This window comes from Mercurialis annua, linkage group LG4 (assembly GCF_937616625.2).
Source record: "Mercurialis annua linkage group LG4, ddMerAnnu1.2, whole genome shotgun sequence".
Lineage (NCBI taxonomy): Eukaryota > Viridiplantae > Streptophyta > Magnoliopsida > Malpighiales > Euphorbiaceae > Mercurialis > Mercurialis annua.
Window position 1 is genome coordinate 34,154,761 of NC_065573.1, and position 27,823 is coordinate 34,182,583.

General features: G+C 32.7%; 4 protein-coding genes across 4 annotated transcripts; 3 read left to right on the top strand and 1 right to left on the bottom strand.

Moving 5' to 3' along the window:
• Positions 1–3,170: 3,170 nt before the first annotated feature.
• On the top strand, positions 3,171–8,350 carry LOC126679053 (putative methylesterase 11, chloroplastic). The gene is made up of 5 exons (XM_050373988.2): positions 3,171–3,788; positions 5,180–5,416; positions 6,063–6,206; positions 6,864–6,995; positions 7,688–8,350. The coding sequence occupies exons 1-5, from the start codon at positions 3,423–3,425 to the stop codon at positions 7,967–7,969; spliced, it is 1,161 nt and encodes a 386-aa protein (XP_050229945.1). The 5' UTR covers positions 3,171–3,422; the 3' UTR covers positions 7,970–8,350.
• A 2,393-nt stretch (positions 8,351–10,743) lies between these two features.
• LOC126678171 (protein SPIRAL1-like 3) lies at positions 10,744–11,985 on the top strand. Its single transcript, XM_050373062.2, has 3 exons — positions 10,744–10,866; positions 11,313–11,578; positions 11,707–11,985. The coding sequence occupies exons 2-3, from the start codon at positions 11,336–11,338 to the stop codon at positions 11,785–11,787; spliced, it is 324 nt and encodes a 107-aa protein (XP_050229019.1). The 5' UTR covers positions 10,744–10,866; positions 11,313–11,335; the 3' UTR covers positions 11,788–11,985.
• Positions 11,986–16,247: 4,262 nt separating this feature from the next.
• Positions 16,248–20,466, top strand: LOC126677829 (uncharacterized). Its single transcript, XM_050372626.2, has 10 exons — positions 16,248–16,487; positions 16,671–16,806; positions 17,759–17,897; positions 17,974–18,186; positions 18,285–18,423; positions 19,023–19,173; positions 19,265–19,374; positions 19,454–19,551; positions 19,651–19,720; positions 20,177–20,466. The coding sequence occupies exons 1-10, from the start codon at positions 16,395–16,397 to the stop codon at positions 20,264–20,266; spliced, it is 1,239 nt and encodes a 412-aa protein (XP_050228583.1). The 5' UTR covers positions 16,248–16,394; the 3' UTR covers positions 20,267–20,466.
• Positions 20,467–21,850: 1,384 nt separating this feature from the next.
• LOC126678008 (ABC transporter B family member 27) lies at positions 21,851–27,347 on the bottom strand. Its single transcript, XM_050372855.2, has 17 exons — positions 27,116–27,347; positions 26,947–27,009; positions 26,808–26,843; positions 26,638–26,712; positions 26,284–26,408; positions 25,883–25,982; positions 25,417–25,588; positions 25,214–25,332; positions 24,943–25,053; positions 24,682–24,826; positions 24,240–24,372; positions 23,920–23,995; positions 23,651–23,716; positions 23,421–23,528; positions 22,703–22,810; positions 22,391–22,588; positions 21,851–22,246 (listed from the first exon to the last, which is right to left on the bottom strand). The coding sequence occupies exons 1-17, from the start codon at positions 27,197–27,199 to the stop codon at positions 22,043–22,045; spliced, it is 1,923 nt and encodes a 640-aa protein (XP_050228812.1). The 5' UTR covers positions 27,200–27,347; the 3' UTR covers positions 21,851–22,042.
• Between the last annotated feature and the right edge of the window lie 476 nt (positions 27,348–27,823).

Below are 27,823 nucleotides of genomic sequence, written 5' to 3' on the forward strand. Positions count from 1 at the left end.
AAAAGTGGGATATATCCTTTTTTAAACGGGACAGAGGAAGTATGTGGGTTTTTGATATTTGGGTGCCTCAAAGGCACCCAAATTTCCAGTTCTGTGCCTCTTCTGGAATTAATTTCAGAAGAGTGCCTGGGACCACCAGTTCCGCATTCTAGGAATGCGGAACTGGAGGTGTTCCGCATTCCTAGAATGCGGAACACCTTAAGCAGCTGATTAATTCTTAATCAGCTGCTTAAAGCACGTTCCGCATTCAAGGAATGCGGAACGTGCTTCCCCAATGATTGGGGAGACAGTTTTGTCTCCCCAATCATTGGGACAGCAATGATTGGGCACTAAAATGCCCAATCATTGCTGATTGTTAATTTTTTAAAAACAAAAAATTATTTAAATAATTATAAACTAAAAATAATATAAAATAATTTTATTAAACGATATATTAAGAAACGATTTAAATATTTTTTTTAACTACTGAATTTAACAAACGCTTATAAATAAACGACAAAATTTAACAGACGATATAAATATTTATTTTATTTAACTAATGATTTTAACAGACACTGATAAAAAAAATAACAATTATAACACACGAATATAATATACATAATATAGTAAACATACAACATATACTAAAATACAAAAATCGATAAATAAAGAAAAATATGAAATCTAATCCTCATATCTACGAGTCCTCGGTCTCTGTATCCTCAAACCGTGAGTCTCTCGTCGGTGCCGCGAGCTGTCTGTGATCGAGTGAAACTGTCTGGGTACCGGAGGGCTCTCGCCGCTGTCGTGGGCGTCCTCGTCCTGAGCTGAATGCTGAACGTCTGCTGCTGGTGGTGCAGTACCGGTCTCCTCCTGTGTGGGCGGTAGGAGTCTAAAAGATGGAGGTGTGAGATCCGGTCGTGATAAAAGCTCTTCGTACGCCTCTGAACCTATCTCCGGACCGAATAACCATGACTCTGACAGTGTAAAATGTAGCTGTGATGGATCCTGGGCCTGGTGAGAAGAAGATGGCCGCGAATGTGACGTCGACGGCTGATCATCCGAAGGCATCGTGGGACGGTAACACTGATCGAAAGACGTGAACGGTTGAGGATCTGTATATGGCGCTGGACGGTAATACTGATCTGATGCAGCAAACGGCGGTGGTGTGGTCTGCTGAAACGGAGACGCCGGTGGTGTGGCCTGCCGGAACTGAGACACCGGCGGTGTGGCCTGCTGGAACTGAGACGCCGGTGGCGTGCCCAGAATGCGGAACGCATTTAATTTACCGTTGGGAGCTGGTCTCCCAACGGTAATGTGTCAGTGTTCCGCATTCTAGGAATGCGGAACTCTGCTAATCAGATTAATTAATCTGATTAGCATGTTCCGCATTCCTAAAATGCGGAACTACACATAATGCGGAACATGTGGGTCCTGGCACTCTTTTGGAATTAATTCCAGAAGAGGCACAGAACTGGATTTTTGGGTGCCTATGAGGCACCCAAATATCAAAAACCCGAAGTATGTGTTAACGTAAAATAACTATGTTATATCAGATATTAAATTAAATTTTTATTTTTTATTTTTTATAAATATAATTATTTTAAATTTGATTTAATAAAATTTAACAAGTTAAAAAAACCACAAATTTATTTGAATTGGATCAGCTTGTCTTGTGATATAATAAGATCACAAAATTCATTAGAAAACATGTGTTGACTAACAAATTAAAGATTCAAATACTGACAAATACAAACTTATGAAATTGATGTAATAGTTAATCATACCGTTTGGATTGAGGGTTTTTAAAATCTATGGATTTTAGCAAAATCGATGGATTTTAAATCGATGGAATTTAAATTCATAGATTTTAAAAATCCATCGTTTGGATTGAATATAAAATTAATGGATTTTTAATATTATTTATGGAAAATAATAAATAGTATAACAATCCATCATCTATAAAAAATGGTGGATTTGAACTTTCCCACCTAGTAGGTGGGAAATCAAAACCATTAAAAATGATGGATTGTAGAAAATGAGGGAATTTATAAAGTCATGGATTCTATTAATTTTTTTTCTAGGCAAATGGTAGATTTTGTCCAAATCCATGGATTGTTAAGAATCCATCGTTTAGAATCCATCAATCCAAACGGTATGGTTAACTATTACATCAATTTCATAGCTTCTTTATCAAACAAAGAAATAAACTACAATTTCATAAGTATTAAAAAATTGAGACTTTTTTTGATAATTAAAGAAGGAACGTGCTTATAGCAAAGCTAATAAATAATTATTTTATCTATCCATCAAAAAAAATATTTTATCTAAATTTTTAGGATATATTTATTATTTATAGGCCAAATCCATTTTGTAGCTCATGCATTTTTATTATTTTATTTATCTAATCATTTTTTAAAGTTTTGTATTCATTATATTTCTATACTTCACGAATTCGATTTATTAGGTCATTTTTTGAACAGAGTTGCTATGCGTCTGTTCATTAGATTTCTGTTCTTGCAAATTTTTATTTATTTGATCTTTATATTTTTAAATATTTATTTATCTAGTCATTTTTCTAGTTCGACCTCACATGTGTTTTTCATGGCAAATGTAGTATACGCTCCATTTCCATTCAAAAGAGACGTAAAAATTTAAAATAAATTTAAAATATAGAATTAAAAAAAACAGATAAATAAAAGAATAAAGGGTCAACGCGCTTCCTGAACTTGTGACACGGGATCATCTAACTCAATTTATATTTATTTGAGTAACTAACCCCAGAACTCTTCAATTTTGGGTCAAATAACCCATAATTATATTTGTAAAACGTGTAAAATACAAATTGGAGGCGAGGAATGCAAAAAAGTAATTAGATAATCCCCTAATTGTTGCAATATAATTATGCTAAATCTATTTTTTAAAATAAAAATATAAATTATGGGGTTATTTGACCCAAAAATGAAGGGTTTTGTGGTTAGTTGCTTAAAAAAGTATAAATTGGGTTAGATGATCCCGTGTCATAAGTTCAGATGGCGCGTTGACCCTTTATTCATAAATAAAATAATAAAAATATAGGGATTTCAAGATGAGTTTGACCTTCTTTATAATAAAATAAAGAAGAAAAAAATAAAAAATAAAAATATTTCCCATAAAAAAATATTTAAGTAAAGAAAACATAGAGCTCGCGATACTCGACAACTATATAGCAGCTTCGTGCAATGGAAAAGCAAAAACAAGACCCTTCCTATAAACTCTTTCTCACCAGTCCCCTTCCAGCCGCCGCCTCCTCCGCCACCACCGCCACCTGAATTCCCACTTCCTCCATATCTGACTTTCCCAACAACAAATTCAACTAACAACTGTAAATATTTTCACACGAATAAAAATAGTTCATTTTTTCAACATTGTAACAGCTTGTACTACATGAACAACAACAAACCATGGGCAATCTCTGCACTTGTTTCGCGCCCAAAAAACCTGTAAAAAAGAGAAAACCTACTAAGCGTGTACCCGGAAATAACCCGCAAACTTTGCCCAATTCAAGTAATCGGTGGACCCGGATCCGATCACAACGTAAAGACAGTACCGATTCCTTAATTCAAGAACAAGCTTTAGCTGCTGCTATTCTTTTCAGTCAACACCAGAGTCAAAACGGGTCGGGTTCATTACCCTTTGATCGGTCCGCTTCTTTGCGTTACCCGAATAATATTTCCGGGTCAAAGAAAAGCCAGTTGCCTCGGAGCTCCAGTTCTAGAGCCCGCTCACTCACTGACCCGTTGTTGCAGCCTCACCAGCTTGTTAATCAGGTTCAGCTCTTGTTCTGTTCATTTTATGTGTTTTCCATTTGATGGTCATGTTTTCTTGGCTTTGTCTAGCTTAAAAATGGTAGCTTTAAATTATCAAAAAGAAAAGAAAATGGTAGCTTTAAGAAAAAGATAGAGGCTTTAAAAAAAGATGGAAACTTTTTTGAAATGAGAAGGCTTGTATGCTTATTGACTTTATAATGTTGGTTAAGGGAATGTGAAAAAATTTGTAATATTTGTGGTTCGAGTTAATTTTTGCTAATGAAAGGTGAATTAGAGGATTGTTATTTATTGTTTTCAAGATTAATGCAATGATTTAATGAGACTCAAATTGGTTTATGATTTTGATTATTTGTGTGTGTTAATGGCCCCGGATGTTATAATTGCAGTTTACATGATAAAGTGTTCTTTTCTATTGTGTAGTTATTAGTTATTGTTTGGATGCCTAAATTGGTTAAATCATAAATGAGTTAGATTAATAATGTGGTTGCTTGGATTTGCTATTGCAGATTGCCAATTTTGATCTTTAATGTTTTATTTTTTATAGTAATCAAATGATTACATTTATGCTCTTATTCTTTTATAGAAAAAGAGTTTTGGAAAGCTTTTTTTCTTGTGATGATTACTTTTGGTATTGTAGTGTTTGATGAGGAAATTCGTAACTTGATTACATTGTTGATTATGCCTCTCTGCTATGTCTAACTGGAAGATGCTCGTTTATGAGTATCTTCTTTGTTTTATTTAATTTTCCTTTAAAAAATGTTGGTTGAATGGATCATCTTATAATATAAGCAGCTGAAGGAAATTTTATCGATGTCTCCCTCATTGTAGGCAGTCCAAACTGTTTAAGGTAGTCCTTCCAAATGCGGCCAGAGTGGTAATTGATAGTTTTAAAAATAGGCTGTGGTTTTGATTCTCAAATAAAGACAACATAGTAAACTTAAACTGAAATGCAAGTGAACAATCAAGAATTAACTAGTGATTTAGCAGATCCAAGAAGATCGCTATTTGGTTATGATGAACGTTGTAGTTATTTTGCAATTAACAAATTCAGAAAAGAACCATATATCAATTTAGAATCATTGGTGTACTTAGCAATTAGCATGAAACATGATAGCTAGTCAGATGATAGTCATCCTTGACCACGGTTCTTTGGAAAGTAATTGTTATATTTTTTTTCTTCCAAGTGACCATCTACTTATTTGCGAGTATATGCATGATGTGACTTTGAATTTTTCTTTTGCATCACCATGTAATAAGATTACATAATCATTAATGATTAAACAGTTGGCAAGGTTATATCGGATATAAGTATTTGGGCTGTATTAGGCTTCAATTTTATGCAGTTCTTGCTATCAAATTATTTCTTGCCTAAGTACAAATTGTATTAACAGGATATCAAGCTTGATGATCTTGAGACGAATCATTTCATCCTTGTCCATGGAGGAGGCTTTGGCGCCTGGTGTTGGTACAAAACAATAGCACTTCTAGAAGAGGGTGGTTTTAAAGTTACTGCCATAGATTTAACTGGCTCGGGGATTCATTCTTTTGATTCCAATGCCATTACCAGCCTTTCTCAATATGTGAAACCCCTTACTGATTTTCTTGAGAAACTTCCAGATGGAGAGAAGGTTATTTTCCTGTTCTTCTGTTTTTTTATCTCTTTCCTTATAAATGTACTAGATGTCTGCTTGCAGTAGGATTCAAAGAATTTAATATTGAAAATTTTAAGTATTAAAAAACATATAAATATATATACACTGTTAATAGTTAATGTTAAGCTTTTCATTTATTGGAGCAGTTTGGACTTGATTAAAATTGACATTTTGTCGCTATGCAAAGCAGATGGTTTGTATCCATGCTGCTTAGGCATGGGCAAAGTTTTCTTCATTCAAAACCTTAAAGGCTCAGTTTTCTATTATGTTGACATAATTTTACCTTAAAGGTTCGACTTTCTATTTATTTGGCCTTCTGCTGTGTATTGAATACTTACGAGAAATTGCGCAAAACTATGAGCAGGAGTTTTATATCTTTAATTGCTTTCAAAACACAAAAAAGCATTATTTGTTTTTACTAATTTCAAAGGAGCATCTCTATCTCAGTAGGCGCACATCTGTCTTTCCTTGAACATTAAAGTAAATATATTTCTTCTTTGCTTTTGGATGGATTTCAGCAGGAAGCTTTAAGGCTTCAATTTTGAGTTTTTTTCATTGTATTTTTAAAATAAAGCGAGCATTGCAAGTATTTTTAGATTTTTCATTCTGTTATATTATACAGGTGATTTTGGTCGGGCATGATTTTGGTGGTGCTTGCATATCCTATGCAATGGAGTTGTTTCCTTATAAAATTTCAAAGGCTGTTTATGTTGCTGCAACAATGCTGACTAATGGACAAAGCACTCTTGATATGTTCTCACAACAGGTTTGCCTTTCTTTATCTCGGTTGATCTCAATCCAATTATTGATTTTAATATATGTGTTCTGTAATTTCTTGACGTGTGTAACTGATAGCAAAATTTAAGATTTAGGTAATGTGGCCTTTTTATCTACAATTTTGGTACCTTAAAAAACAATGCTGATATAGAATTTGGATTTCTTTTACTTTCCTATTGAACTAAAATAGTATTAATTAGCTATACTAAATTCTTAACCTCCATTGCGATGCCTGCACATGCATACATGCAGACATATCACATCTTGGGGTAAAACAAAACTTTGACTTTTGAGAATTGGTCCAGCCATACTCAATATCAATGTTCCTCCATTTTTCTGAGGATGCAAATGCTTGTTTTAAGCAAAAGATCCTTTGCATTTGTGGAAGTTCTGTCGCCATTTTTGGCCGAGTGTGTGACTTCTAGTTGTGATTAATTGTGAGAAAATATGTTTGGCCTCAGGATTAATATCTGTCTGGCTTCTTGATATGTTCAAATGCCAGTTCAGAAGTTTATTAGTTCAGGCATACTATATCCATCTCATCTTTCCAGAATATTTCTGTTTATGTTCTTGCTGGATGAGTAGAAATTTGCAGGTTTTCTTTTGAACCCTCTTCCCCTTCTTACTATTCAAACATTTGTTGCAGGCAAATTCAAATGGTCTGATGCAACAGGCTCAGGTTTTTGTGTATGCAAATGGAAATGGTCATCCTCCCACTGCTATTGAGCTGGACAAGGCACTTTTAAGAGAGTTGCTATTCAACCAGAGCCCTGGCAAGGTATGGTTGCACTCACATATATTTGTTTATTCTTCGGTTGCTTGTTGAGTATGTCAGTTAATTTCCGAATAAATCAACTTGGGTGTTGTGATCTAGTAGTTTCATTATCTCTGGCTGAAGTGCCTGAGAGTGTTGAAGTCCAGAGGTTGAATTTTCAATCCAACAATCCCTACAAGTTAGAAGCCATCGTTTCAAGTCATATAGCGATGAGAGTTATTATTCTGAATAAATATTTATCTTTTGCTATTGGGAAGAGGCGCACTAGGATTCCCATCTTAGATCTAACCCATAACACTAGTGCCTGATGGGTCTAAATAATTTCTTTATTAGTCAGCATTTTGGAACTCTAGTCTAGCCTTTTAATTTGATATCCCAGCTACGGTATTGTGCACAATAACTAAAATAAATAATTAGCATCAGTTAAAGTTTCACAAACCTTCTAGTAAAGCATAAAATGAGGTATCTGGACATATTAATTCGAATGATAATTCAACATTCATTGAATAATTTGCTTGATACCATAATTATGATGGTTTGAACTAACCATCTTGAAGTTCTTAACTTGCACTGCATTTTCAAATATTCCTTGAGATTTTTCTTCAAAATTTCGACGTAATAGCATTTTCTTGATGTGCATATATGTTCTGTGCTTGTTTTTCTCATTCTAATATTTGTCTGTTTCTTTTCGTTAGGATGTTGCATTAGCATCTGTTTCAATGAGACCGGTTCCCTTCGCACCAGTTTTGGAGAAGCTCTCTCTTTCAGGCACAAAATACGGAACAGTTAGAAGGTTTTATATAGAAACTCCGGAAGATAATTGCGTACCAATCACAATACAGGAAAGCATGATCAACTCGAGCCCTCCTGAAAAAGTTTTCCGATTAAAAGGCGCTGATCATTCACCTTTTTTCTCAAAGCCTCAAGCACTTCACAAGATATTGGTAGAGATTTCAAAGTTGCCTTTGACTTGCTAATTCGGTAATCAAACTATCTCATGCTGTCCACATTGAGCTTCATTGACATGTTATAAATTAAAATCATTACCTCCACTGGATTTTGTTCTCTGACATTCATTAGAAGAGGGTATTTGTGTGCTTGTGTAAATGCATATCATAGGAAAAGCCGCTTTTTTTTAGAGCAAAGAAGACGGGATGTTCGTTGTTTCATTTTTCGCTCCGATAAAAAAGTTATTTTTCCTTTTGATTATTTGTAGCTAAGCTGTAGCTATAATCTGGAAAAGGAAAAAACTAGGAGTCGAGTGTAACCGAGGCTATTTTTCTTGGATTTTTCGTTGTTCGATTGTCGATGGAGATGTGAATGCAGCATCAGATTTCTTGGAAATATTTAATTTTCTATGGCTGAGATTCATTTTTGTTTTCAGTTAGAATTTAGTTTTCATTATTGTTACCAAACGATACAGTTAGGTATTTGTGAATGGCAAACGATGCAATGCATGCCCTTCTCTATACCTAACTGTTTTGAGTAGAAAAAAGATATGGTTGAGACTTGAGAGCGGAGGTAGTTGCTGTAACAATTGAATGCAACCCTCTAATTCTCATCTGTCCACTTCAAATTATATACTTTATAGAATTTAGGCCAAATGTACCAATTGGACCATCTCGTTTGGTATGGTTTTGAATTTGGACCCAAATGAACTATTTTTTCAATGGAGGTGCTTAACGTTATAAAAAAATTCATATCGGACCCTCCAAACCTAAGATACTACATGTCTGTTAGTAACTGGCCAACTGAGTGTTGACGTATTAGGTTCGATGGTTCACATCGGCCACTTACTAACGGATATATGATATTCTAGGTTTGGAGTGTCCAATGTGAAATGTTTCTATAACGTTAAGTATCTCCATCGAAAAAAAGTTCATGAAAGTCCAAATTCAAAATTGAACTAAACGTGAGGATCCGATATGTATATTTATCCTAGAAAGCAGTTTGGTTAAAATAGAACTAAAGTACCCACATCGAATTATCTTAGTTTTATAATTGAATCGACCGAATTAGTCAAATTAATTGATTGATTCTGCTAAATTAATTGGTTAATTCGGTTAAACTGATAAAAATATAAAGAATAATTATAATAAATAAAAATATTCAGTTAATTTGGTTAATTGAATTTTTAATCCTTTGAACTGTAACTCGAACCATTTTTCATAAATTGAACCAAATTGACCGAATTGTTGAATCAAGTGATCAACCAACTGAAAAAGAATAGTTAATTCGAATTTGGTTAGTATTTGTTCACCTATAAAGGTCGTGATTTTTGATATAATTAATCCTATTAAGGATTAATTACACCAAAAATCACGACCTTTACACCTTTTCACGAAAATAACATGACCTTTAAAACGTGGCAAACAAAGGCATCATCTTTTATTTTGTTACAAATTCAACATTAGGGGCGTTTTTGCCGACGTGGCAGGACACGCGGCACACCCATCAAGTGTCCAAGTCAGCGAAATTCCACCGAAAAATGTGCCAATGTTGAATTTGAACATAAACGAAAGGTTGTGCCTTTGTTTGCCACGTTTGAAAGGTCATGTTATTTTCGTGAAAAGGTGTAAAGGTCGTGATTTTTGATGTAATTAATCCTATTAATTACACATTAACATATTTTTTGGTCAATCACCAAAAAATATACAGTAACATAGTATATAAAATCGGTTCTAATTTTAAGGCTAATGCCTTAAAAAAGATCCCACCTTATAGCCCCTTTTCGATCCTACCCTGACGTTGAAAATTTGTCAATTTTACTCTGTTTCGTATTTTATCGTTTCAATTGTACCGAGAAAACTGAATTTTAAACTACAAATAGCCGATTACAAAAAGATTCATAATCAGTGACTATTTGATAACCATTTGGCGGCATGAATGGTTGCCATTATTTGTACATCAAGCATCAAAGTCTTTTCCTTTCTTTCATTTGATAACGAGTAATTACAATACTAGAAATTAACAAATTAGCGATGGATAAACCCGTTGCTAATTAAAATTATTAGGGACATTTTACAATGGATTAATGACATGAATTCAAAAAAAAAAAAAGAACTCGGTAAAGTTTACAACATGTTGGAGATAAATTCATTGACAACTTTTTCATCCAAAAAAAAAATGTTGACAAATCTACCGACAAATTACTATATAGAGACGGGAACTTTTTGTCGCTTGTTTATTGCTGATTAATTTAGCAACACTAGAATCTGGCCTTTTAGCGATAAAAATCTGTTTAATAGTAGTATTACTGATGAACTTATATCAGCTTGATGGAAAATTCAGCAGGACCTAAAAGTTTCCCGTAACAATTGATGGAGTATCTATTCTAAACCAATAACAATAATGAAATTGGTTTTTCTACTTATGGTTTAGATGTTTTTAATGTTGATTTAAGGAATATGAATCTCGTTTATTAGCGTTATCGAAAAGTATCTATGAATTTGAGTGTCTATTTAATTCAGTTGGATTATTTAAGAAAATACTTTATATTTCACTTTAAATATTTTTATTTTAGGCCTGCATTGGTCTAAACATAAAATTATTTTTGTAATAGAGTTAAAAATAGAAGAAGCAATTGGATTATTTTTTTAATTTGGCTTGATAATGTATTTTCTTTGAATTCTGTTTAACAAGTCCATAAAACATTAGTTATTTTGAATTAGAAGCTATGCTTAGATTTATTTTTAAGCATAAATAGTTGAGTTGGTTGGTTCTTTTGACTTGGAATTACCTATTATTATCATTATTAGATTTTTTATATGTTCTCTTTTCTCTCTATATATTTTCATTTATTGCCATTGTTAGCTTCTCATTCTTTTTCTCTGCATTTGCTTCAATTTTTTTTCTTTCTTTCAAAAATAAAAAGGTAACGCTTTATCAAATCTGCAATAATATTTGTTTTAGATTGATTTCTTTGATTATTCTTTGTATGACATTATAAATTTTTATGCAGTGTTGCTTCGATTTCATTTTTTGTTGGTAAATTTATATTCTTTTGATTTATTGCAAAATTTCTATGTTTTATTGTGCAATTTTTTTGGGGGTGTTAAGCATTTTGGATATAATGTGTTCTTAATTTGCTTAATACGTTGTCTTTTGTGAGAATTAGAAAAAACTTGAAGTATAATTTGCCCCATGAATGAATGCAGCTCATGGACAATTAGGTCCAAAATTAACTCCTTCAATTTGTCATTTTCGATCAATTAGCCCAGATTTGTTAATTTTGAAACAAGCTGAGGGATCTAATTGACAAAAAATAAGTCCGACTGCATTATTGTTGTCAAATTTGTTAACCAATTTAGCTGTGTACAGGTACATCATTTCGTATTCACAAAATGGGCCGTGGAGTTAGTGCTGGTGGAGGACAAAGTTCTTTGGGATACCTATTTGGCAATGGGGAGACTGCTCCCCCTTCTCCAGCTCCTAAAACTATGGGACAACCTGCAGAGGCTAGCCCTTCTCCGAACCCCGCCGTTACTTCACCGACAATAAATAAGGAAACTCCGGCAGGCGTCCAGGGAGACCGAACAAACAATTATCAACGGTCGGATGGGCAGAACTGTGGCAACTTCATCACGGTATGACCTATTTGTTGTCATTTGTGGTTGGATGACATTGTCCAAATTTTCGCGATAGAGCCAATAAAATTATAACACGTTATTAAATGATTTTGATAATTTAATTGTAACGTGTGTTACGGATGCAGGATCGTCCATCTACCAAAGTTCATGCTGCACCGGGTGGCGGATCTTCTCTTGGCTACCTCTTTGGTGGGAGTGAGAACTAATCTGTGCAGTCCCTGAGAATGTATTAATTATATAGTGTTAGCATATATACTATCTTAGGAAATGAATATTTGTGTGTTGGGTATTCTGAATTAATCCATGTGCATTCTGAAGTTTATTGTATATTGCTGGGACATTTAACCTATAATTTACAAATTAGAGTTCGTTCACTTTATTTATTGAATTTGTCAATCTGTGTATATTTTGTTGTTACATATAATGGTTACTCACAACATTCATGTAAACTACTTTATGAATGCCAATAATAAAAGCCATTTTCAAACGATCTAATCAATAAGTTACATATATATCTCGTAAGTTATGATGTGTGTCGTAAGAAAATGGAAATGGTGTGAAACGAAAAAATATTTAAATAAGAAATGGTGAAACAATGTTTTTACCAAAGTAGATTAATTTCAAGAACAAAATGCTAAATAATATAAAACTCGGCAGGTTCGAGAGGTTATTAGAATATAGCGATGCATATCTATCATGCAAGTAATCAAATGGTGATTATTATCATTTATTAAGGTTAAACTTATTTTGGGTTTCTAAAGTATACGATTTTTATTCATCAGATCCCTCAATTTTTATTTGACTTTCTCAAGTCCCAAAATTTTCATTTTTCGATTTATTAGATTCTTATATTTTTTTTTTTTGGTTCATTGGGTCCTTGAACTTCCGTTTTTTGGTTCATCGGATCCTTAATCGAAGATAACTTTCATTTTCGGTTAGTATTCATTTAAGCACCCAATGAACCAAAAAAACAAAAATTTAAGGACCCAATGAAACAAAAAAACGAAAGTTTAAGGACCTTAGGAAGTCAAATAGATGTTGGAGGATCTGATTAACCAAAATTGTATAGTTTAGGGACTTTAAAATGAATTTAGCCATTTATTAATTGTCAAAGTAAAACTATGATTATTTAAAACACCCGTAATTAATTATTTAGTCTTCTTAGTGAAAAAAAATTCAAACCTATGATTTGTTACAATTTAATTTGGGATTGGGATCCTTCAAATTCATTTTAAACTGAGGGTGTCAGATCTACACCGTTTATTATAAAATAAACGGTGTAAATCAAAAAAGTACAATGCTAATCAAATTAATTTACACCGTTCATTTTACAATAAATGGTGTAGATCGTGAACATGATCCCCTCAAGTTGAAATGAACCTGAAGGAATCCCAATCCTTTAATTTGAACTGTTTAATTTTTATTATAATAGCAAAATTTTATTTTCCATTGCAATAGCCTAATAGACAAATTGAAGATAATAAGTTATAAATGCAAAATAATCTTTTATTGATTCTTTTTTATAAATTTATTCAACTCAATTATAAATTAAATTCTAAATATCAAAAATCCTCGAAGTGATTCTTGTTTAAAAATTATAAACTTTCAAAAAGAGCATGCATGTCCATATAATAATTATATATCTATATTTTTATAGTCACATATAGTGTAGTTATAAATTATAGGCTAAATTCATTTTAAGATCCTTAAACTTTCATTTTTTAGTTCATCAAGTCCTTTAATTTTTATTTGGCTTTCTCAAATCTTTAAACTTTCATTTTTTGGTTCATCAGGTCCCTCAACTTCTATTTGACATTCTCAGGTCCTTAAACTTTTATTTGTTGGTTCATTAGGTCTTTAAACGAAGATCCATTTAAGAACGCAATGAATCAAAATGTAAACAATTAGGCACTTGGAAAAGGCAAATAAAAGTTGAAGGACGTGATGAACCAAAAAATGAAAATTTAAGGACCTGAAAAAATTAAATAGAAATTAAAAGATCTAATAAACTAAAAATAATAGTTTAAGGACCTCAAAATAGGTTTAGCCTAAATTATAAACATACACTCTAGTTTTTCTATAAATTTTGTTTTTTCATAGATTTTGTATTTTACAATTTCAATAAATATAAGGTAATTGTCAACGAAGAGAGTAAGAAGTTTCACTTCACCATAATTCCATTTTTGTTCCAATACTTTTAAAAGTTTGCATAAAAAAAAAGAGTATTTATTGGCAGTAAACCAAACTAGCGGCTGTCCATCAAAAACTCTGGAACAACAACATGGTGGAGTAGAACTTATCGAGTAAGTTACCTACTAGGATAATTTGATGGAGGAGACAATTTCATCATCCAGGGGAATTGAATTTTGAGGCACTGCAGTGCCGTCAACCATGGCAAAGCAATTTAATGGCGATGAAGAGATAATTGCAACTGACGCCTTTCTCCTTTGCGGTGCACAGGTTTTTCATTTTTGTTTTCTTTATTCATTTATTTGTTAATTTAATGTGTGGTAACATATTGTTAAGAGATCATGCCATTTTTGTGAGTTTTGATAAGTAGGAAAATCCAGAATTTTTTAGATATGGCTATGAAAATGTTTAGTAGCCGTTTTTTTCTTGCTTTTTACTAAAATAACTACTTTTTTTTTTCATTATTACTTTACTTTCCTTCAATTTTTTAATTTTTTATTTACTTTTCATGCTTCAGAGTTTCAATTACAATTTTTACAGAATTAGCATTTTAATTGATTCATTTGCTTCTAAAAATAATAAATATTCAAAATTTAATTGTTTACTTCACTTTCTTGTAATTCATTAAATCACATTATAATTTTTATTTCTATCATAGAGATTATAACATTGAATTTTGCAAAATTTTAAATATTGAATTTTTTGTCATGCGTACATAGTTTGCCATTTGTTATCGACAAAAGTATTCCAATATCATTTACATAATTGCTAAAAATATTTAATTTTTTATAGTCCCCCCTTTCTTGAGTTTGTTTTATTTTTGTTTCTTTATAAAGATTATTTGTGGCTTATCTTTTCATAAAAATGAAAATGATCACATTCTTGTCATTTTTAACCTTTTATAAAAGTAATAATTTTTATCACTATTATTATATTGGCGTGATTTCATATCATTATTTTGGCCTAAGAATCACGGATACTAAAAAACACAAATATTTCAATATTTTTTAAATTTTCTATTTCGGAAACTGAAAACAATTGAAAACTCATTTGAAATCTAATCCATTATTATAAAATGTATTTTTTTAAATTACTTATTAGATATTTCATGTTTAAATATTTGTAGAATTACATATTTTTTAACTCATTTGAGATCTCATCTATTATACATAAAGTGTATCATTCAAATTACCTACAAGATATTTCATATTTAAATAGTTATAGAATTACATATATTTTTGTAACATATATAAAATATTAACTTCAATTTTTTAATAAAATTTATTTTTTATTTTTTATGAACTTAAATTTTAGATATATTTTAATGCCATATTTCAATAATTATCGTAAATATATAAACTAAATTTAGTATATATAAAATTTGTAACTTTTAATATTTATAAATATTCCTTATATTTTTATTATTAACACATTTTTTTTCATATGTCGTGTCTTTTGATTTTTTTTATTTTTTATTTTAAATGTCATTTGACCATACCCGTTTTATGTTTTTTTTGGTATCCGTGCTGCCTAGTTTTTGGCGTGATTTTTCTTTATTATTTTAGTGTGATTTTATATTCATTATTTTGACACTATTTTTACATGATGAAGTTACTATTTTTTAACAATTATATTATATATTTTTCTTTTAAAACATTAACGACAACGATAATTTACAATCAAATGGAATGCATTGGTTTAAAATTATACTATCTCTATTGTATATCGAACTAAAAGGACGACAAATCAATATCTTATGGCTATTATATAGTTATTTTTATGGAAAGTGGATAATGTAACTATTATTTTTTTTTACTAAAACACATGTTACTTATATATAATTATTTAATAGTTTATTAAATTATCAATAAGTATTAAAATTAAATAAGTTTTTTTGGCAACAGTTTACTTGTACATATTTATTGGCTTTTCTATAGGTACTTTATTTTTGTTTATTTTATCTATGCTGCTGTTAGATGAAAATGATTTCATCTAACGGTGAAAAATGGATAAAATAAATTTTAAATTTGTTAAAATTAATAAAATAACTATAGAAGATGTATTGGCAAATTGACAGAATTTTCTTTTATCTTGGCAGGAGTTTGGCTTTTTCAATTGTGGCCGAAGCATTGAGATTTCAAACGTTGATGGAGGAGTTATTATTCGTAGTCTATCATCATTTCATGATATTGGAAGTTCTTCTTTTAATGATGATAGAATTATTTGGGTAATAGCTTTTCTTAATATGTTGTTACTATAATTGGGTGGTCCATTCGGTGGCCAAAAAAGCCTTTGTCGACGACTGCATTTGCAGCTCTCATCATTTAATTTTGAAATGACTGACTCGATAGTGTTGAGGAGTGGTTTCATTAATGTATCTTTTCATATTTCATTTAATGAAATTTAATCTATGACAAAATAAATAAATAAATATAAGGTAAAAGTAATTAAAAGACTCAAATAATAACCTACAAAGAAAAAACAATAAACCGAAAAAGCATCCAAATAAAAGATCAACTTAGCTAGGGTTTTTCACTTTTTTTCGCACTCTCGCTGTCCGCAGCGAATCAAAAATTGACCTTTAATTTACAGTCGGCCGTCGCAGCACATAGCCCCTTAAGCAATGACGACCGTCGTACCCACCTCCGAAGAAGATCCAGCTCTGGCCGTCGTCCGCTTCACCTCTGAGCTTGCCTGGTCCGACGCCGGTCCCGAGGTATAGCTTGGTCTTTTCTTATATAAATATTTAGTTTAAAACTGTTAGGGCTTTTAATGAATGGGTGGTCGCCCAATTTTAATCTACCTGAAATTTTGCATATGTAATTATGAACAGTAAAATTTAGAGATTTAATTTATTAGTGGTGATTAAGGTGGTGAATATTTATTCGTGTGTGTTCAGGTAGCGGAGCAACAAGTGACCAGGCTATTGGTGGAAGCGCAAGAATGTATGGCGATGGGGAGGTGGTTGGATTTGGCTTCTTTAATTCTCACTTCTGCTGATGTTATCTTCTCAAACCCCAAGGTCTCTGATAAAGGTATCCTCTTGGTTTTATGGCTGTTGAAATTTAACTAAGCATATGATGCGTTTCTTGTTTGAAATTAAACGGAATTGGGTAAATATAACATTAAACAGATAAAGTTTGTGGGGAAGTCAATAGTCGTACTGATTTGATCAAATATTGCGTTAGTCCATTAGTAAGGAGGAGTAGAAATAGTAGGGTGCACACCAAATATGCTAAAGTTTTTTTTCCCCTTTTGGGTGATTTTAATTTAGTAGATCAAATTACAATCAGTAGTAGTTGTTCTTGATGCCACAATAGCTGCTAATTTTTCTAGTATCTGGGGTAGGGTTTGGTTTATGCTATATTGGAGTATTGGTGGTTCGTTTAATGAAAGTAATAGTGATAGTGTTCGAATTGAAAGTAAAAAACATGTTGAAAGTGAAAAAACATCTTGGGTAGGTTTTGGTTTATGCTATATTGGAGTATTGGTACTTATTTATTCATACTTCTGGGGTTGTAAGGTGTTTATTTCTTGGTTTCACATAAGAGAGCAGATTCTTGCCTTTTTACTTCTCACTTTTCTATCTTTGTAACTATTTTGAGTGAGGTAAACAAGCTAAGAGCTTTTTTTGGCTAGGGAGAATAAAGGCAGGCTTGTGTTAGTAGGCTTCTGCCAGTGCTGCATGTAGGCAGGACTATGCAAGCAGTCCCATCATGATATTAGTTATGCTCCAGCAACTTAGATTTGCTTTTGAAGTTCTACTTCATTCTTAATAATGCTGGAATAATATTATTTTATTTTAGAAACTAATCCTGTTAACATAATGCACCAAATTTAAAATTGCCTCGAGTGGGAGTTTGGGACTTAGCCAATCAATAACAATGTTGCTAAAAAACAACATAAGGAAGATCTGATTAAAAAATATATATATTTTGAGACTGGCAGCTGCTTGTTTTAGTTCTTACTTGCTATTTCTGCTGCCAGATCTTGAGTGTATCTTCACTGTGATCTGTAATCTTGTCTCCAAGACCGAGAGTCCTGATGAAGCTCTTGAGATAGCAAAACTCATTTGTGGAAAAATTGTTCAGCAGCCAACTGACAAGCCCGCATTGCGATTAAAGATGTAATGTGAAATCGGAAATTCAGTCTTAGCTTTTGAATATTTGACGGCACTATCTAATGCTTGCCCTTTATACCAGCTTGTTCAATCTATACAATCTACTGGAGAACCCATACAGCAGATTTTATGTTTACATGAAATCTCTGAGTTTGGCTTTGAGTGGAAAAGTTGCAGAACACTTTGTCCCTTCTTTCAAGAAGATTGATAGCTTCTTGAAAGAGTGGAGTCTTGAGGTGAAGGATCAGAGAGAGCTTTTTCTCAGCATTGCTAATGTACTGAAAGAGAGTAAGAGGTACAGTAGGAACACATATACTTTTTTATTATATATGAAGGCTTTTTTAAAAACTTAGTGTATTGTAACATTTTTCAATATATTTTTCATTCTTGCAGCTCAGCGAAGGATTCTTTCAAGTTCTTGACGAAGTATTTAGCAACCTTCTCTGATGAGGATGAATTGGCAATGGGTGAAGCCAAGGAGGAAGCTGTGCTCTCAGTTATTGAATTTGTTAAGGCTCCTGACATGTATCAGGTATGCATGTGTGCTTCTAAAGATATCTTAGGTTTTCTTTATTCAATAAAGCTCATCCCCACCAATTACTTGGCGTATTATGATGCGTGTGTTTCAATGTCAAATGCAGCAGAAATAGGCAAAACAAGCTAAAGTAGACTTTTTTACTTGATCATGTCGGATCATTTAGGCTTGTGCTAGTTGTACTTTTGGTGGTTTTGTGAATGTTATCAAGCTCTAGGATGGTACTACAACTCGCCAAGCCTTGGAAAAATCTTTTTGTGCCCGCCTGGCTATTTTTACACATTTGCAATCATGACTATCTTAGTGAAATGATAATGATCCATAACCTAAGTTTTTGATAGGTTCTTTGCCCAGCCTTTTTTTGCTTTTTTGAGGTTTCTCTGTATAATGGTTTTGTTGCTATCTCTTTTGCTGTCTGTTCTTCTTTCCTTCATTCCTTCATTTTAAATATTTGTTTCCTGTCCTTTTATACCAATCTTCTTTTCAATCAATATCGACATACCTGGCTTTTTTTTTGGGTCTTTACTGTCTTTATTGGATTGGTTTATGTAGTGGATTTAGGTATGCAGAGATTGATGTGTGTAGCTACATTGCAGTGTGACTTGCTAGATATGCCTGCTGTGAGGCAATTGGAAAAGGATGGGAAATATGCTTTGGTGTATCAACTTTTGAATATTTTCCTAACTCAGAAGCTAGATGCGTATTTGGAGTTTCAGGCTGCAAATTCTGCTTTGTTGAAAAGCTACGGTAAATGCTCTTTTCATCACAGTTAATGCTAGACAGCACTCTTTCCTTTTCAATTGTAAAATGTTCATTAGTTTATCTTCTTGTATGATAGGTCTTGTTCATGAAGATTGTATAGCAAAGATGAGATTGATGTCATTGGTGGATCTCGCTTCAGATGAATCTGGTCGAATTCCATATTCTTTTATTAAGGATACTCTTCGGGTAAACTGGCTCACCATTGTGCATGACATTGATGTCTTTTATGTTTGTCTAAGTTGTATTGATGTAACTGCTTTTGTAGATTAATGACGATGAGGTCGAATTATGGGTGGTGAAAGCAATAAGTGCTAAGTTAATCAGCTGTAAAATTGACCAGATGAATCAAGTTGTACTTGTTAGGTAGGTCTCTCACTTTCTTCTGTTTGTGGCAACAATCTTTTTCAATACTTGAGCTCTTACTTCAGTTATTGAACTTTCCTTCTGATTTGTGATCTACAGTAGCTGTAGCGAGCGTGTATTTGGGCAGCATCAATGGCAGGCACTAAGAACAAAGCTAGCTACTTGGAGGGTAAATTTCTGGACTATAATGTATATCTTCCATGTCAGTTGCATGAGTCATATTTCAATAAGTAGTACTCCCTCTGTCCCATCCTAACCAGAAAAATTTCCCTTTGTAGATGTCCCATTCTAATTGCCAGTTTCTATTTATATTATATTTTTAACTAGATTCTTTCTTTTTTATTCTCTTTTATTATTAGTTGCAAGATGATTTTTTTAGCATAGTGTGATAGAAGGATATAAAAACAAAATTATATTATATTTAATAAGTCATTTTAAACGTGTTGAAAGATTCTTGTCAATTAGAGTGGCACGGAGGAAGTAGTTTTGTCTTGTTATACTAACCTTGTACAAGAAACTGACCCTATATTAACTAGGTCTAATTTACTAATGAAGTTTTTTCTTTTACTGTTATCAGTATCACTTATGGTCCTATGGACATTTGATGTACTATTATTTTGTCCAGGGAAATATTACTAATGTTATAAATACCGTCCAAGCCAACAAGATAAGTGAAGATGGATCACAGGCAATGCAAGGATTGGCGATTCGCTAGTTTTTTTGTTCTTCATTAGTCCTAGTTTCTGAGGGCCATTTTTATCTGGAAGTAGCTGGGACAACCATATGGTCTGTTCTCTGCTACTTCTGGTAAAGTCATATTACTTGGAGCAGTGTAAGTGTATTGGGAAAAAAGTTTTGACGTTCTTGTAGTTCAACATTTGACCATGCTGAATGAGTTTACATAGATTGCCTGCATGTCTTCCGATCTTTCGAAATCAATTTTGAACATTATACTTTTTTTTGTTGAACTAGCTTACCGCTTTTAATCTCCCGAGGTTCTTCCCCTTGGATTTAATTATTTACCCTAAGAATCTCTAATTGGAGTCTCTTTCTGCAGCCTTGTTCTCCCGAGTGTTGAAAAATGTAATTGTGTTTCTCTAGCATGGTTGTTTTGCACCTTTTGTTCCTTAATTAGTAAGACTTACCAAGTTACCAAGATCCATATCAGGCGGAATAGGCCTGGCTTTTAATTTATTAAATATGAGGATGTTCAATTGGTTTAATGGATAAGTATTTCACATCGTTGGAGTTGACATTTAGGCAAACTTGCCAATATTTCATTTTTCTTGAAGTTGTATGATGTTAGTTTCTAGCATCTGTTGGTAAGTAGTGTAGTGACTACAAAAACCCCCCCATTCACTTGCCTTATGTCTCGTTTCATTTGTAATATGGTTAATGATGACAATGAATAATTATTCTCACCCCGGATTTTTTTTTGTATTTATAATATAAATTTATTTCCTTTTTGACATTTAACTACTCAATCTGTCTTTAAACAATTGTCCATTTTACAATTTTTATATAATTTTAAAAAATACAATTGATATCTGATTTTTTTTAAAACTTACTTTTATTTTTCTTATTATAATCTTATTAAATACAACTGATTTATTTTATTTAAAATAATAGCAATAAATAGTGAATTTTAAATTAAAAAGACCTAATCATTTTTAAAATTCAAATCTTTACATCTTTTATTAATTGCGACCAAACATTTTAATTTTTATAATTATGTCCCATTTGAAAGTTTTTTTTTCTTGCAATTGTAATAAAATTTTGAATTTTATTTTTTTAAATACAAATGTTTGCATCTTTTATCAATTATGACTAATTTTGAAAAAATTGTCTAATTTTTAAAAAGAATTAATATAAACATTTGGTCGCAATTGATAAAAAAATTGAATGGTTTAGATTTTAAAAATAAAATTTAAAGTTTTGGTCATAATTGTAAAAAAAAAAAACTTTCAAACTAGACATAATTGTAAGAATTAAAAGGTATGTTGGTAATTGATAAAAACACAAAGATTTGGATTTAAAAAATAATTAGGCCTAAAAAAAATATAAAAACATTAGCTTTAAAGATCGCGATTTATTAAAAAATGGACAAATATTTAAGAGAAAAAGTGAATAATTATTTTAAAACCGAAAGAGTATTAGCTAACTGAAATTTTATGTACAGTGGAATTTAGTTATATAAAATTAAAATGTCAGAAGAGCATGACTGAGATGAGGTGACAGAAGTTTTGAGAATTCCATAGAAAATATTTCTTAAGATGCAGGAAGAAAATAGTTATTAAAATTAACTCTAGGAAGATGATAGTGATTATCTTTATTGATTATGATAACTATAGTTAACCACAGCAGAGTGGGATGGATGAACATTTCTAGTATTTGTTTTTCAGTTTCTGACTTAACCTAATCAAAAGAGTTGATAGCATCAGTAGACTGTAGCATTGATGTGAAAAATTACATGTCTCTTGGCTTTCAAAATTTAAAGTGTAGTCTTGGTTTCTTGAAGCTGTCTCCTAACAAGTGCAGTGTAAATGCCATTTTTGCTGAGAAGCTCTTCATGAGTGCCGCTTTCGGCTATCTCACCGTCAGATATCACAGCAACAATGTCTGCACTTTTAACTGTAGAAAGCCTGTGTGCTATCACTAGAACTGTCCTACCTTTCATCAGAGAATCCATCGCATCCTATCTCCAAATAACCCCCCAGTTAAGATAATACAAAGATTACATGCGCATATATACATATAAACGAAAACAAAAGGCAAGGATTAGTTATGAAGGGGCACAAAAGAAGTAAATGAAAAACTGTGGTAGGAAGAACTAACTTACCTGAACAAGATATTCACTTTCTGCATCTAGAGCACTTGTGGCTTCATCTAATAGTAAGATTTTTGGATTCATCAATAGTGCTCTTGCAATGGCCACTCTCTGCTTTTGGCCTCCTGACAGCCTTAACCCGCGTTCACCAACCACTGTTTGATATTTTTCCGGAAACTTGTCGATGAATTCATGTGCGTTAGCCATCCTCTGAAATGTAGTTATTTCATAAGCACATAAATGTAGGTAAAAAATGTTACTATATTAATATTATATTTCTGCTGAGAGAGAAGGGTAAATAGTGATTGGTGATGAATCACTTACAGCTACAGATTCTATGTCTGCAAAACTAGCTTTGCCATCGAATCCATACGCAATGTTCTCTTCTATAGAACAATTGAAGAGAACTGGCTCCTGGCTCACTATACTAACCTGCATTGCACAATGATTAGGAACTTGTGCACAGTGTATCTAAGAAACCTCTTAGTAAGTCTTCACAATTAAAGTTTAGGATTAAATCATGTGCCCGAGGCTGGTAGAACAGAAAATGTGTGTGTATGCGAGAGTGAGAAAAAGCGAGAGCTTTATAAGGGACACAGAGTCCATAGAGATGTAAATCTATTCAGCATTTGAGGGTAAAGAACGAAGTTTTGATAATTATAGTATATATAGATGTTCATTTAAACATTACAGAAATTTTAAAAGAATAAATCCTAATCACTAAAGCGCTGTATTTTTTTTCACCTACCAGTTTATTAGATGTAATTTACGTAGTTCGAAATTCGAATAGCTATTTATTCAGCTAAAAAAACTGATGTTGCCATTTCCATGATCTTCTGCTCTTAAATTTGATAGTATTAATTAGGAAGGAAAAATGTTTTCAAGTAGAAAACAGAATAAAAATTATCAGGAGGCATATGTTTTCATTGAGAACAATGGATGAATTTGTCGAAATCCTGGTTTCCTGTCTTCACTCCAGCATAATTCAGTTTTATATTCTACCAAAATATACGATCATGCATTATAATAAAAAAGGATTTACCTTTCTGTGAAGATACTCATGTGATATTTCCACTAGAGGAACTCCATTGAGCAAGACCTTTCCCTTTAGAGGATCATAGAACCTTTCTATTAAGTTTGCTATTGTTGTCTGCAAAACACAAAGAATCATATTAAGTTACAGGAAAAGATGATATCAGAAGCCAAGGACGTGCTGTAGCGAAATAACAAGGCAGGAAACAAGAAATTAGAAAGTAAATACAGCAGTCTAACCTTTCCACCACCACTTGGGCCGACCAGAGCAACTTTTGAACCTGGATTTAGCTTCAATGTTATACCCTGTAGTTCAAAGAACAGTTATCAGACAATGACTTTAAGTTGAAGTACACCAAAATCCCAGCACTAAATGAGTGTGGACTAGTACTTTGGAAATAGCGTAACAAACAAAAAAGACCAAATTATTAAAAGGTAGTTTGTTAGTAGCTAAGTGCTGATCATAGATAAATTCATTTCTTTTCTGTAATTGACGAAAGAAGTATCACCTTGAGGACCATGTGACTTGGGCGGGAAGGATAAGCAAACCAGACATCGTCCAACTCCATCTCACCATCTGGATGACTGCCAACAGAAGCCATAAAGTTCCAATTATGCTTAGAAAAGCAAAATTTCAGATCACCATGTATTTACTAACAATTATGTTATTTCTTGTCTATCTTCTATATCTTCTGCAGACACATGATTATGACTATGGACCTGAATCCTTCTTAAAGTACAGTAACTCAATTGAAGCTAAATTTAATAGAGCAGATTTCTACTATGAGTTTATTCGTTATCGCAAGACAGATAAATGTGAAATACTAACCTTATAGGACACTTTTCTCCAGATTTTGACATGCTTGAGACACGATCCAGAAGCTGGAATACTCTCCTACTTGCCCCAGCAGCTTTCATTGCAGTTGTATATAATCCTGATAAAGATGATACTGAAGAACCAACTGCAGGAAGAAGATTGGACAAAATTAGCACAATCAAAATTTAGAACTTCCAGATAACCATGTGTTTGCTGTCTTTAAATTGCTCAAATGCATGACATGTAAGGTTTGATGAAACTATCATCGGGTGATTCATCCGGGACAGAAAATGAACAGAGTTTGGGCTAAAAACATAGGTTGACATTAATATTGTTATCCCAAAATGAAATTTTGACGTCTCTCTATACAGCAAAAGAGGTTATGATTACAAGCCAAATTTTCCCAGCTTTAGCTGTAAATTTTGCAGGCAAGTCGAAAAAATGAGAATAGTACCTGTGAGACTATAAAGAATGAAGGACGTAAGGGAGCCCGCAGTCATGGAGCCTAGTATTGTCAGGTATGCACCATAAACTACAACTACGATGACAGATAAAGTGGATGCTGCATTTAGCCCTCCAAAGAACAGACCGACCACTCTCTGTAGTAAAAAAGAAAAAACAAAAACAGTAGCAATACTCATAAGCTCCAGAAACCTTCTATACATACACTCCTACAGCTTCTACGAAAGAGAGAGAGAGAGAGAGAGAGACTCACTGCTTGCCTGAGTCCCAGCTTTAGTGTCTCGTCAACTTTTTCTGAATAGTTTGAAATGGCATAGTTTTCTTGAGCAAAAGATCTTACTGTTCGTATGGCCCCAAAGGATTCCTGAATATCAATTTTAATTTAGAGAAAATAAAACAAGAGAACTTGATTGACTATCATACTATTCAGGCTGCCTTTCATCCACAAAAAGTGATAAAAGGTACTTATTTAACATCAGGGCATGAAAAGCAATAGTGATAAAAGATAAAATAGGGGCACAAACCTCAGCTATTGAAGCAGATACTGCAGCTGCAGCTTGAGTAGCGTGTGAAAGTTCACGAAGATAGCGCCCAAAAATTCTTACAGCAACTGAAATGAATGGGACCACGACCAAAGCCAGCACTGAGCAGGGAAAGAAGGAGAGGATGAGCATAATTTTACTGTGATACGAGCATTACTCTTGAAACTGCAACTCAGATTACCTACATGTTAGTTTCCATGATGATGTAAACATGAAGATAACGCCAATTAATGCAGTTGTTAAATTACGCAGAGCCTCAGAAAGATTGGTTGTTGCAGCATTTTTTATGACCTGTGTGTCTTCTGACAGCCGGCTTAGAAGTTCTCCTGTTCGAGTAACATCAAAGAAGGCTATTTCCTGTTGAAACATTTAGTAGCACCATTCTAAAATTGCCAAGTACCAACTGATTCTTAGACAAGGAAAGAAACAAAAGAAATACTTGCAGACCCATTGAGGCCTTAACACCAACTGGCCAGCTGCTTTTGTTATGCTCGAATTTTGCACAAACCAAAATATTTGGATTTGTCAAAAAAATATAGCATGTTCAATCAATGTGAAATCCACTAGATTAATAAAAACAGTGGACCGCAAGTTAAAAAGATCATTTATAGCCGCTCCAACTTTAGTAAGTTTAATAACTTGGGGACTGACCTGATTAATTAGGTGGCTGAATAAGTTCTTTCTCAGGCGAGCTACAACTCTTTCACTAGCAGAAGTAAATAGCCATGCTCGAAGTGCAGTGCACACAGAACTGAATTAGTGAAAAGGAAGCATTGGTTACAACACCTAAAGAAGTCTGAATAGTCAACAAGAAACAAAGTAAGGTTTTCTGCAGTATCTTGAATCACTAGTGTCTACAATCAAGTGAAAAAAATTGTTCCCGCAGTGGAACTCTTTTGCTAATTTAATAGAGCAAAAGAAGTCCAACAGTAGAAATACAGCGAATAACAGCACAAGACCTTTAATTTAAGGACTTAACTGAGAAATCAAAACTTGCGAATCAAATATTAGATGCCATAATTATGCAGATTAGATAAGTTAAAATATCGTACCCAGTTACAACTATTAGCACAATTTCTAGTATGGTATTCTTGACTGCATCCATAGCTTCTGACTGCTCTTCAGGAGTTCCTATATCTCTTGACACGATGTCTATGATCATGCCTCCAAATTTAGGCTACAATATAAGAATAAATAACAAATTAAGTAACGAAACACCTCAAATGGGAAATGATCCTAGTTAATTTTTAATTTAATTTTGAGATATTAGTAGGCCAAATTAATCCTATAGGAAGAATCAGGATAAAAGTTAATATAAATAATATAGTACGCCATTCGTAGTTTCACAATGTACAGTTTAGGGTCTCAGATTATGTAAATTCCAACTAAGGGAGAAGCTAACATACAATCAGAATACTCGACGTGGACGCTATCAGCAATGCAATAGTACCAACAGCTAGCTTCCCAGCTTCAGGTTTCGCCTGTAGAACAACAAAACTTCTTAATACACTAGCATCAAACTTATTCTTATTCTATCATCAACGAATACTCATAGTAATATATAAAATGTTCTCACCAAAGAAAAAACTCTACCAAATCCAACATTTGCAGCCTGAAAATTCAAAAATGACATTAGCTAATAGCTACTACCCTTTAAAAGAATATGAAAAGACAGAGATATACACATAAACTGAATAAAAAAGAGCAACTATCACCTCCACTCCATCCCCAATTTCAAGGTCATTTGGAGATTGGTCTTCATTTGCATTCCTTTGTGCCTGCACAAGAATATAGTAAATTAACCACAACGAAGTTGGATTATACGCAAATTCTTGAGCAAATTCAAGAAATACCAAGAAAAGATAATCCAAACTCAAACAGAACCTGTCTTGACAAAAGAGAAATTCGTTCACTTCCTCCGGATGTTATGGACCTTGCTGTCCAATCCAAGTGCTGTCCTTTGCCCATCAGATCGCTGCCGCTGAGAAATTGAAGTCTACTCTGATACTTGGCGTTGGTTCTGCATTTTTGTGCTCTCTCTATCTATTGGAAGTTGGTCATTTTTTAGGACGAAAATAAAATATCTTTTTTTTAGGTAACAAAGTCTTAATTTTGTAGTGCATGCAACTTTTTGACTTTTATTGTGTTTTTGGTAATTCTTTCCTTTTTTTCCCTCTTTTATTTTCGTGTATTGAATCCTAATTACAGTACTCTTTTTTTATGTTCGGATGTGACTTCCATTTGGGGTTGGTGGGGTCGTACACGAAAATATCATTTTCCCTTTGAGGTCTAATTTGGATTTTCATGGAATTTTCAATTTACTATTTTATATTTTGTTTTATCAAAATAATAGTATCATTACAATTTTCTATCTTGTAATATTAGATATTGGATACGTCTGTCATAAACAAATATGTTAACAATATTAATTTAGACTGAAAAAAATCAATTTAGATATTTAATATCAACAAAAATAAATAATATATATTAAATTTTAGAAAATAGATAATAGATTTTATTACAGACTCACTAACAACGCATACTTTATTTCCACGACGGATGATTTGATGTTATTAAATTAAAAATGTAAAG

Bases quoted from the DNA above. Each gene is read 5' to 3' on its own strand.
- LOC126679053 (XM_050373988.2), top strand. From the start codon at position 3,423: ATGGGCAATCTCTGCACTTGTTTCGCGCCCAAAAAACCTGTAAAAAAG. The intron at 5,417-6,062 runs GTTATTTTCCTG...TATATTATACAG, and splicing joins AACTTCCAGATGGAGAGAAG to GTGATTTTGGTCGGGCATGA. The intron at 6,996-7,687 runs GTATGGTTGCAC...TCTTTTCGTTAG, and splicing joins TCAACCAGAGCCCTGGCAAG to GATGTTGCATTAGCATCTGT.
- LOC126678171 (XM_050373062.2), top strand. From the start codon at position 11,336: ATGGGCCGTGGAGTTAGTGCTGGTGGAGGACAAAGTTCTTTGGGATAC. The intron at 11,579-11,706 runs GTATGACCTATT...TTACGGATGCAG, and splicing joins ACTGTGGCAACTTCATCACG to GATCGTCCATCTACCAAAGT.
- LOC126677829 (XM_050372626.2), top strand. From the start codon at position 16,395: ATGACGACCGTCGTACCCACCTCCGAAGAAGATCCAGCTCTGGCCGTC. The intron at 16,807-17,758 runs GTATCCTCTTGG...TTCTGCTGCCAG, and splicing joins CCCCAAGGTCTCTGATAAAG to ATCTTGAGTGTATCTTCACT. The intron at 19,375-19,453 runs GTAAACTGGCTC...CTGCTTTTGTAG, and splicing joins TTATTAAGGATACTCTTCGG to ATTAATGACGATGAGGTCGA.
- LOC126678008 (XM_050372855.2), bottom strand. From the start codon at position 27,199: ATGGGCAAAGGACAGCACTTGGATTGGACAGCAAGGTCCATAACATCC. The intron at 24,373-24,681 runs GTACTATTCTCA...TTCTTCCTGCAG, and splicing joins CATTCTTTATAGTCTCACAG to TTGGTTCTTCAGTATCATCT. The intron at 23,717-23,919 runs GTGATACTTCTT...TTTGAACTACAG, and splicing joins CAAGTCACATGGTCCTCAAG to GGTATAACATTGAAGCTAAA.